At 47.3% G+C, this 11,331-nt stretch overlaps 1 protein-coding gene across 1 annotated transcript; it reads left to right on the top strand.

The window, feature by feature from the left end:
* The first annotated feature begins 2,080 nt into the window (after positions 1 to 2,080).
* On the top strand, positions 2,081 to 4,168 carry CLEC14A (C-type lectin domain containing 14A). Its single transcript, XM_037396154.1, has one exon. The coding sequence runs from the start codon at positions 2,372 to 2,374 to the stop codon at positions 3,581 to 3,583; it is 1,212 nt and encodes a 403-aa protein (XP_037252051.1). The 5' UTR covers positions 2,081 to 2,371; the 3' UTR covers positions 3,584 to 4,168.
* The last annotated feature ends 7,163 nt before the right edge of the window (positions 4,169 to 11,331 follow it).

Here is an 11,331-nt window from a genome sequence, read left to right as displayed (position 1 = left end):
GGGAGGAGAATCGGAAAGGAATGTAAAACTCAAGGGTTCAGATAAGAACAATTTAATAGGTAAAGCAAAAGCCTCACACGTAAGCAAAGCAAAGCAAGGCAAGGAATACATTCACCACTTCCCACGGGCAGGCAGGTGTTCGGCCATCCCCAGGGAAGCAGGGCTCCGTCACGCGTAACGGTTACTCAGGAAGACAAACACCATAATGCCAAATGTCCCCCCTTCCTTCCTCCCCCAGTTTATATACTCAGCATGACGCCATACGGTATTGGCATACCCCTTTGGCTAGTTCAGGTCACCTGTCCTGGCTGTGTCCCCTCCCAACGCCCCGTGCCCCTCCAGCCCTCTGGCTGGGCCCAAGGAACCAAAAAGTCCTTGACTTAGTACAAACGTTACTCAGCAACAACTAAAAACATCAGTGTGCTATCAGCATTGTGCTCACATCAGAGCCAAAACACAGCACTGTACTAACGACTAAGAAGAAAACTAACTCTGTCCCAGCTGAAACCAGGACACAGGGAAATCAGAATTTACTCTTTTTTAGTATCTTATTTTTTGCTTTACTGCGACCTCTGTACTCAGCTGGGAAATAAGAATGCTAAGACTATCTAGAATATTGTCAGAAAATGAAGGTTAAAAGCAGGTTCCATCAAGCTGCAGTTTCTCATCATCAAGTATTCTGGGAGAAGGCAGGCAAACCCCGGAATGGCTTGCACATTGTCTCTAACTCTAAAGCATACCGTACGTAGGAGGTACATCAGGTACTGGAGATGTCCGAACTCATACAGATGGTATTTTTCCCCTTTACCCCTCTCCCTTCTTCTGTTAATGAAAAAAAGAGGAATTTGGGGAATGGAGACCACTGTGTGCTTCCTGCATTCTGTGCTGCCCAAGACACAGGGTCTGAGGCAAGTGGAGAAACAGAACTATAAGCTTTTGATTTTCTTCAGTACAGTTTACTGCAGTTCTGGCAATGCACTGGCAACAACAGAAGCTTTGTCCATCAAGAGAGTTTCCAGCTGGAAAACTTAACAAAATTTACTGAGTATTTAGAAATCATTATGAAAACAGGGTGTGCTTCAGAGCTTCATCACGCAGTGTGTCTGTACACCTGTCTTTCTAATCCTTCTTTGGGGTGCACAGAGAAAATGTGTCGTATCTCGGTATAGGCCTAGAGTCAATGAAATCTGTGCAGGTCAGTCACAAGCGGGCTGAAGCTGACCTGTCATCCACATTTATGCCCTCCAAAGAGAAATTAAAGTTCTTAAGAAAGGGCTGAACAGATGCAGAGCCTGCTAGCGTACCAGGGTGGTGAGGGCACTCTGTGCACCTGGAGCCTCGATCCACAACTGTAGAACACTCACCTCCACAGACTGCAATTACTGATGAAACTTAGGGGGTTTTAATTCCAAATAGATTACTTAGTTTCTGCTTTTTTGTCCATTTTTTTCTGGGTATTGAAACACTAGGAATTTTTATTGTATCACACTCACAAAACCAAAAACATTGACAGCGGTTCTTCCAAAGTGAAAGCTGGAAAACGGAATGCATGCATGTGCATGTGGGTTTGTGCCACATGAAACACCTGGGAAAGAGACTGGGACGCGCGCTGTGAACATGCACGTCAGGTAACAGCGGGCAGGCAGCTGAGTAAGGAGGACAAAAACCAGCGGACTGCTCACGGAGAAACAGCTGCAGTGGATCAGTTCAACTCATTTAAGAACAGCCTACTGGAAGTCGTCACAGGTACCTGACATGCAATGCACTCAGGCCAACCTGCTGGAAACCTGTGCACTGAATCCATTTTTGGGGGGCTTAAGCTGCCTCACGTATCGGGAGCCAGGGCTGGCTGCACGGCCTCACCAAACCCCGCAGCCTCCACCCTCCGATGCGCAGGTTACCGAAGCAGCACCCCGGGACACCTTCCCCCCCGGGCGTGCTGTGCCGCAGGTGGGCAAGGGGGTGCCGGGACCCCCGCACACAGGCCTGAGACGGAGCCCGCCACCTCGGCCCCGCCGCTGCGGCTCCGGGCCTCGCCCCGCTCCGGCCGCTGCGACTGCGGGGCATCGCCCGGGTCCTCCGCCGCGCTGGGCACCCGCCGCCCGCCCGGGCCGGGCCGGGCCAACGCTCCCCGGCCGCCGCTGGCAGCTGCCGCGTACCCGCCCGCCGGCAGACGGAGGATGCCGAGGTCAGCCCCGGCTCCCGACACGCTTCCTCCGGCGGGACCAGCGCAGGGCGTGGGCGCGGGGACGGCGCTGGGGTGGGACGGCGCCGGCGGCCGGGGCCAGCCCGAAGCCCGAGCCGGGGCCGAGCGCCGCCAGAGCCGCCGGGGCAGCCCGCGTCCCCGGGCCCGCCGCGCCGCGCCGCCGGGATGAGGCGGGCCGGGCCCTGGTGCCTGCTCCTGGCCGCTGCCTGCGCCCTGCGCCGGCCCCCGCCTCCGCGGGCCGCCGTGCGCTGCCCGGCCGCCGGCGCCTGCTTCAGCGCCCACCTCGCCAACGCCTCCTACGCCGAGGCCCGCAGCGCCTGCGGCCAGCAGCGGGGCGGCCTGGCCTGGGTCAGCGGCGAGCCGGAGCTGCGGCTGCTGCTGGGGCTGCTGGCGGAGGCGGCGGCGGGGCCCGCGCCCTCGCTCTTCTGGGTCGGGCTGAGGCGGAACGCCTCCGCCTGCACCGACGTGGGGCAGCCGCTCCGCGGCTTCTCCTGGGAGGGCGCCGGCGGCGGGGCGGCCCCGCGGGAGGTGCCGGCGGCGCTCGGCCGGTGGGTGCAGGAGCCGGTGCGGACCTGCCTCAGCGCCCGCTGCGCCGGGCTGCACCTGGCGGCGGCCCCCGGCGGCGGCCCCGGCTGGGGCTGGAAGGAGCTGCTGTGCCAGCGGGAGAGCCAGGGCTACGCCTGCAAGTACCCGTACGAGGGCGCCTGCCCCGACCCCAGCCCCGCGGGCGCCCTCGACTTCGACTACCGCCTCCCCTTCGAGGCGCGCAGCGCCGGCCCCGGCTTCAGCCCGCCGGGCACCGTGCTCACCGTGACGTGCCCCGGCGGGGCGGTGCGGCTCACCTGCGAGCCCGAGCGGGGCGGCTTCGCCTGGAAGGCGGCGGAGGAGCCCCTCTGCCCCTGCCCCGGCGACCACCGGAGCCCCGGCAGCGGGCTCTGCGCCGGGGCCGCCGGGTGCCGCGATGCCGCGGGTGGCGTCGCCTGTGCCAGCACCCAGGACGGGCGGGCCGGGCCGCCCAGCGCGGCCACGGCGGCGGCGCCCCCCGCCGCGGGCAGCCCCGCGGAGCCGCCGGCTGTGGAGGCGGACGAGCGCCGGCCCCCCGCCCCGACAGCCGACGGCTCCGCGGGGCCGTCCGGCGCCGGCGGGGAGCAGACGGCAGCTCCGCCGCCCTCCTCGTCCTCCTCTTCCAACTACGTTTTTATCCTGGTGACGGTCGCGGTGGTGGTGCTGGTCATCCTCGTCATGACCGTCCTGGGGGTCTTCAGGATCTGCTTCAACAAGAGCTCCGAGGGTGGCAGGGGCAAGGAGCCGCCCGAGGCCGGCAGCAAGGCGGAGGCGGGCGCGGCGGAGCCCCGCGGGGCAGCGGGCGACGACTAGCCCCGGGCCGGCGGGGGCCCCGTCCGGCAGCTCTGCGCCCGGCGCCCCCCGGCTCCGCTGCCACCGTGGGACCTACGGATTGCCGGGGCGCGACCCCCGCCGCGGGGGTTTGAAGCCTTTGGGCAGGCAGGAGCTTTCATCGGTCTGAAAAGCAGTGATTTAGGTGCTGACATAAGTAAAATATAAATAACGCCAGCCTGGCCGGCGGAGCGGCGGCTTATCTTGCAGCTGCAACAGTTGCGGGTTTTTATCTTCTCAGAAACTGTTCTCCGGGTGCTTTATTTGGAGCAAGTGGAAAGGGGAACGCTGTGAGCGCTCCTATCTCATAATTTCGAAGCCACTCTGTGTCTGAGTGGTACTTGGAGGCTCTCGGGTGTTTTCCAGTTGCTGGAACATTTGGAGAGGTGAACAGCCATAATTTTGGAAGGAGCTGTGACCCGTACTCTTTCAGGCTGACATTCTTGAAAATGAAGAGCATTTCTATACTTAGAAGGTCATTAAATTGCTGAGGAAGTGGGAGGTTAATGGGGAGCCAGTTTTATACTTCAGCTGATGAAAAGAATAAAGGATGATGTTAAATCTAAATCACTGCTGTTTGTTACTTCATGCAATATTCATTTTTATTGGGGCAGGGCAACAAATTTTTCATTTGTGGTTTTTCTCCTGAGGAGGGTCTGTACAGAGGCTGCTTTCTGCGTGCAATGCGCAGCTGCCTTACAATCCGCCCAGGAGCTGACAAACTTCGCCCTGTGAGAGGAGTGGGTGAGAATACATCATGCAAATCCCATTCTTTTTACTCATACAGTTTTTCACCCTGACCTTTGAGAATAAGGAAAGAAGGATTCACCCTTTGTGCCCCTTTCTAAATGAGGTGAACACTTCCCCTGTGATTTCCCTTGGGAATTCCAGTAGAGCAGCTTTCATCCTGGCCGCAGAGCTTGCTTTCTTTGCAGTTCCGAGTCGTGATGCTCACTTATTATTATTACTATGGTGTCGGTTTTCAATCAAAGTGGTAATGCCAAATACTGATTCAAAGTTTTCTGAGTGCAGTAAGATGCAACTAATTGGATCTCATCCAAGCCTTTGGGGTACAGGGAAGGCAGAGAAATACTTTCTTCCCTTAAAAGAACTTTAAGTTCTGAAATGTCTTTTTAAATATGCTTTAAGTAACTTTCCTTTTGAGTTTAGAGAACTTCTTTCAAACAATAATGTGTATCGTTACCAATTTTTCTTGCAAGCAAAGTCTGGAAGGTTAATATAGTATAAACATCTGCTAAGAATCAAGTATGACATAGCGTGGGGTTTTTCTTTTTCCTTCTCTCCACTTAATGATGGTAGGCTGTGGCTATCTGAGAAACAGTCTTTTGCTGTTGTTAAGGGGATCGCAGACATTTGTGAGCTATCAGGCTGTCTGTAGCCATGAACTCCATTGTATCGTGACGGGAATGAAATCCAGCTAGGTGAGAATGCTATTCGTTACAAAGCTGTCTCATAATCTGCATACTTTTCTAATCTGTTTATCTGACATTTGTATTTCAGAAGTCAGGCATTTCTCAGCTTCAGTAGGAGGTTTGATTCTACATTCAGGTGTGCACAGTTTTGGAAAATGACTTGGCCATTAATGCCTTTTGTCTTAATACCACTCCTGTTACTGTCACTGCGAGTAATTTCTGTTAGGGAGCAGTGTATGTGGAGCTTTGGTCTTCTAGAAGGGGCTGTATAAGCAAATAGCAACTAAGATGGATGAGAGCCTCCCACATTTATTACTTCTATGCTTTCCCACGTATCAGATGGCTGAATTCTTAATGGGATGGTACAACTATCCAGGTATGTTTTTCTAAGCTGTAGAAATACCCTCATTCTGTGTTTCAGCACTCTTACCCAGCACACAGCTATGTGCTAAGTACCTGCACCTCACTACTTCTTTTGGCGTCTCTCAGGATTTGACTCTGACTAGTCAGTTAAAATGTGTAAGTTCATGCCCTTGCAAGCCATTCACCTGACTCATCTTATTACTCTCATGTCACTCTGCCTGTGTTTCCTGTGAAATCACATTTTGATTTCTGATTTCTTTTCCTCACACTCAAGATTCAGGATTAAGCATTAGACATTTGTTACGTTTTCCCTAGTTTATAATTTGTTAAATTCTGTTACGTTTTCCCCAGTTTATAATTTGACTCAGCTGAAACCAGACCCTTTTGCATCTATGGATGGGATCCATCTCACCAAGTGTACCCATCTCCAACAGCTCATCTAGATTCCACTACTCACTTAGACTCCTTTACAGCCTATGGAGAGAAGTATGTACTCGCGATTTCTTTCATTTTAGACTAGATGCTGAAAACAGGGCCAATGAATTGCATCCTGAAAGTGCCATTTCTCTATATTGACCGTAAAGAAATGCAGTCATATTTAAATGCATGTAAAACACAAATCTGAAATTAAATTGGAAAAATCAGTTAACCTAAGTCTCCAGCTGTGCAAGTCGCTTTCCTAAAAGCAAGCTCAGAGTGCCTTGTGTCTCGTCAAGGTGTGGCTAAACGGGCATAATTTTACCATAGCTTCTGTTGGTTGTACGCAGTAGAAATTCTTGTTTTGTGTATTTGGGTTTCTTTACCTGTTTTTTTGCAGTCAGTAGAATACAAAGCCAATCATATTTGGGTTTGATTGGAACCTGAGCAGGCTTGAAATGCATGAAGTTCTCTTCCTCTGATGGTTCAGACCAAGAAGTGGATGGTTTGGGGGAAAGGATAGATCATCTTTGCTTTCCACTCTCAATTTAAGTTGTGTCTCTTCTTAAAAAAGGAAACCAACAGGTAACTGGCTTGCAACATGGACTGTTGGCTCATAACCATGACTTGGGGGTCTGCAAGGCAGATTCAGTGCAGGGTTTGCTGTTTATATCCATAGGAGGCGAGTAAGTAAGGTCATAATGAGTACAGATAACCATAACAAGGATTGATGTAAGAAAAGTGTCTGGTTATGAAATTGGATGCAACCTCCTTTTAATTCTTATGTAACACCGTATGTAAAATACACAATCAAATATAACTATTTTTCAAAAATACCACACAGATGGAGACAAATTTTGACTTTTCCCCTCATGTTACATACGTGACCTTTGACTATACATATTACATAAGCATATTATATTGCAACTGTTTTTCCAGTACAGGGAAAACCGTTATTTTATCCCAACAAAAGCCATATAAATCACATATGAACTTTGCATCGGTAAGTTTTACAATTTGTATGGAGGATTTAAAATAATTTAGTACTTTCAATTCTAGTGGTTCATATTAGGTCGTGTGTTTTTTTAAAAATTGTAAATTCCCTGGGGCAAGGCATAGTGTTAGAGACCCTGGCTGTTGTCTAGAGGACTGCATGTAGTAATGTAATGGTACTGAAATGGCAGACACAAGCATCTATGGGTCCACATTTAAAAACGGTGGTTTCTGCCAAGAATAGGAATGTCCAAACCTCTCTCATCTATCACAGTGGTTCAAAAAGCATCCCCTGTTGCCAATTATTAAATCTAATTTTTAGAGTTCCTTAATTCCTCCAAAGACAGTTTGACTGGTAGGCACATCATTTGTCAGCTGTACATATTATTCATGAACATGTGATGAATTTTTAACGGTATGTATTCATCAAATAATCAGAAAATTTTAATTTTCCCCAATTTTTTAATAGTGATTTATACTGCTGAGGGCTTGATTAAGTGTGTAATGGGATTGAAGTGAAATCTAAAAGTGGAGATGGGCAAAATTCAAATACTTCAAAGAACCTTTTTCCTTTTTTAAGTGTAGTGTATAGCTTAAAGAAGATTAAAGAATGAATGGATTCCATGCTTCCCCCAGGAATAGTAATTTCCTATCACTTAATCAATTTTTTTTCATGTTTCCAGCCCTCATTATCTTTCCTCATTTATTGCATGGAGCTTAATCACTGGTACATGCTACTTAGTTCCTTCTAGAAGTAATATTTTCTATTTCTTCAGGATGTGGACATTTATCAAGGCTGTGGAGTGATGATTCATACATTTCACTAATGAGATATATAGCTGACTCGAAAGGCAAACACAGCAAGGCAGCAGCAGTAACCACACTCCTAGGGCTTCAGAATAGGTTAAACTTCATGCCTTTCCTTCTTCCCCCAATATGCAGCCTTGCCTTTCTCCTCTGGACCTGTAGAGCTCTGGGACTGGGCAACCAGCAAGTGAATATGAACAGGGAGTCATCTGTTTGCAAGCAAGTCTTCTCCCTGTTTCACATTGCAGACTTGGATGACTGCTTCGCTGTAGGCGAGGCACCTGAAGACAGCAGGGAGGTGGGGAAGGCAGAGATGTGGTGGTGGTCCCACATATTAAGTCCTTTCCCTCTTGCCACCCACCAGTCCTTTTGCATTGCAAGTCTGAGGCAGAAGGATGGGGAAACAACTACTATTATGTATTTCATGGATAACGTAAAGAGTGAGAATCCTGCAGGTCCAGGGAGAGGATGAGCTGAGGAAGGAGGGATAAGACAAACAGTCAAGTATCCGTCTTTACCGGGATGTATCCATCGTCACCATCCTCTGGCTGCATATTTTTTCAAGCATCTGTTACTCAAAATGTGGTGGCTTGTAAACAAATAAACGTTTTCAGTCATTAATCCAGGAACAACACATGGGCTGTAATGTCAGAAAAGTGTGGTTTGGCTTTTGGAACATAACCAGCAGGTCTTGTGTTTTGGGCTGATAAGAATGGTTTACACTGTTCCCTGGAACATAATATAGGAGCATAATAACAGATAGTTTGAGTAAGATTAAAAGTCATCTAAGTCAGTAATCTCTCTGTGATGATAGTAAATACTTTAGGAAATAGAACAGAAAATCTGACATCTGTAAATGACACTTCTCCTTGGTACTCCAAGGTTGCAAGACTGAGTTTAAGACTGAGCTCATGTCACACTTGGTAGACTTCCATCAATTTGTCTAACAGAGTTTGGATTTGATTCTATTACTTTTGGCATCCAACCATCCTGTATCAATTAGTGCTACAATTTATTTACATGTGACATGAAAAAGTAGACCAGTTTGACTCCCTGATTTTTCCATACCTTTGCTATACACTCCTTCACTCATCTCTGCCCCAGGTAGAGGAGTCTGTTCAGTTTATTCTTTTTTAGAAACAAATCTATAGATCTGATTGCTTTGTTATTATTTTTTTGCACCTTTTCTTGGGAAATCCAAATTCAGAAACTGTTGGAGATGCAGGTAGTCTTCTACAGTGACTTAACAGTATTTTCTGGTTTTTAAAAGTTATTAACATAACTATTTGTTTGTTTTGACTGCTGCAGAAAACTGTGCTGATGTTTTCAAAGAATTATCCCTCAGTTTTTTTCCAGATCATTTATGAGAAATTTGGGCAGGACAAGTCCCAGGGCAGGGCCCTGTGGGTTTCCAGCAGGTTTCACCACAGTTAATAGTACAGCTCTTTCATTAGGGAATTCCTTTTGAATTCTTAGGGGAGCACAAGCCTCTGCTAATAGTCTTGTACTGTCCACCATCTGATTTACTCCAAAATTCCTACAAACTCTTTATTCTGATGAACTTCCACAGACTTATCCATTGCTGCTATTAAAAAAAAAAAAATAAAAAAAAAAGGTCCATAATGAACAGAGGCAGTAAGATTTTGGGTTTCTTCCCTATGGCTCTTTCTTCCAGAAACAGTCTTAAATGCAGTTGTCATTTATCAGCAGTAAGTACACTGGCGGGTTTTCTGCTCTACTGGATTTTGCATTGGTAGTTGCTACATCTTTAAGCAGACATTTCTCAAAAATATTTTTTTTTTGGTCTGCTTTAAAATTTTACTATTTTTTTGCTGATGTTCATCCTTTCTTCTATTTTCATTATTTGTACTTTATTTCAACTTTAAATTATGTACTTTTCTGTTGTGTACTGTTTAAGCTTCTAGATTTTTTGAAGGGAAAGTGGTCCTCTAATGCCTTCTTTTGATAGGTAATAGATGTTTAATCTAATCCCCTAATATTAAATTCACCTTCTCCGTGAAGAAATCAGATGGGTTCTTTAAGTGTTGAATTCAAGGACACCATACACTGCCTGATGGTCTCTGCTGTAGAGACCGTCTCAAGAGGCAGAGATCTACACGTGGCCATCACCTTTTTCATCCAACCCCAGATATCAAGTGCCTCTGTGACTGCTCTGGTTCAAGCCCACTGACTGCACATAGCAGTCAGCCCCAGGACTATGAGATGCATCGTCTTTACTACTGCGGTGGGAAGCCTAGCGATAAAGGAGAGAAATTCCTGGCTACCCTCCTTTGAGTGGGAAAATGCTGCAGAGGTACCTGATGTGTGTTCCATGTGAAGACCATTCTTCCTTGCGCATACCACGGGAAATACTCCAGCCTGCTGACTAGATGCTGTTCGGAGCGATCACACTGTTGGGTGTAGGTCTTAGGCTAAACAGAGAACAACGAGCGTCGCATGGATTTCGGCAGCACAGGGCCAATTGCCGTGACAAAGTGGTTGCAGTATTTTTAAAATATTAAACTCATGGGGGAAAAGCAGCAACATACTACTGGTTATAAATTACAGTTTACCCATTTGTAGATGAATTATGTTACAGCTGTATAAAGAGGCAAAATGTCAGCAAGAAATGTCACTGTACTTTTTTTTTTTAGTGAATTAGGCATTAGTTCAAATAATTTCCATATGAAATCTGAAGACCTTTTTGTAATTTGGAAAATATTAAGATTAATTCCCTTTGTTTTCTAATGTTATTTCATGTTATTTCACAAGGACAACTTTTTTTAATATTTTTTTTTCTGGTAGGGATAGTCTACTGTTTAGAATAATAACACAGAATGAAATCACTTTCTTTTTCTTCCAAAGCAAATGAAGAATGATTTACAGCTGTTGATCACCTCTCCCACTGCCAAAGTCAAGCCAAGCTCAGAGTGAAAAATAGCAGGAAGAACTGTTAGTTTAGGATAAATGGGTTTTCTTTCCAGTTCTTTGCAGTTTCCAGTTCTGAAACTGCAGAGGGTGTTTCAGTCAGTAACGTCCAGGCTGTGCTGGCTGGAGGCAGCGCGTCCATCTGAAGGAAAGCCTGCCATCTGCCATCTGCCGAGGCACCCACAGCCTCTGCCCAGCACCCGCCTGTGCTGCCCGGTACCAACACCACCCTCTGCGATCTGCCTGCCAGAACCTGAAATTAAAGTGCATGTGCTGGTAGGTGTAAATGCATCCACTGCAGCTCTGCTTAAAGGCAAAGTCAAAAATTAAAATCATAATAATAAAAAAAACCCCAAGAAACAAAACCAGGCTCAACTTCTCATCAAAGCTGAGTATCAGGTATGAATCGCTGCTTTAAAACTTCTTTCTCATCGTGTCTGATGTTAAACAAATCCAATAGTAGTAAGCAGACGACTCCCTGTTTAATCTGACCATGCATAACAATATGCCTGGGTGAAAAAACACTTAAGATTATGAGATTTATAGCATTTTGAAGAGACTGTAAGTGAGATTTTAAGTGAAGCTCTACAAATAGCATCATGTGGTATCGTGGGGCATTTTACTGTTTTGACAGATATTTGGTTTCTGTGAAAAGTTAAATAAGCTTATAAAGAGATTTCATCCTTTTTTCCCCCATATGTGCATGTAAAACATTATCAGAATTAATAGATGCATGTTTTCTGTAAATGCGGTCCACTGGGAAGTAAAAGAAAAGAAACTGTACAATTG

This window comes from Falco rusticolus, chromosome 7 (genome assembly GCF_015220075.1).
Source record: "Falco rusticolus isolate bFalRus1 chromosome 7, bFalRus1.pri, whole genome shotgun sequence".
Taxonomy (NCBI): domain Eukaryota; kingdom Metazoa; phylum Chordata; class Aves; order Falconiformes; family Falconidae; genus Falco; species Falco rusticolus.
Note: the sequence above shows the minus strand (reverse complement) of the source record. Positions and strands in the feature narration are given on the sequence as shown.

Coding starts and splice junctions, on each gene's coding strand:
- CLEC14A (XM_037396154.1), top strand. CDS start 2,372: ATGAGGCGGGCCGGGCCCTGGTGCCTGCTCCTGGCCGCTGCCTGCGCC.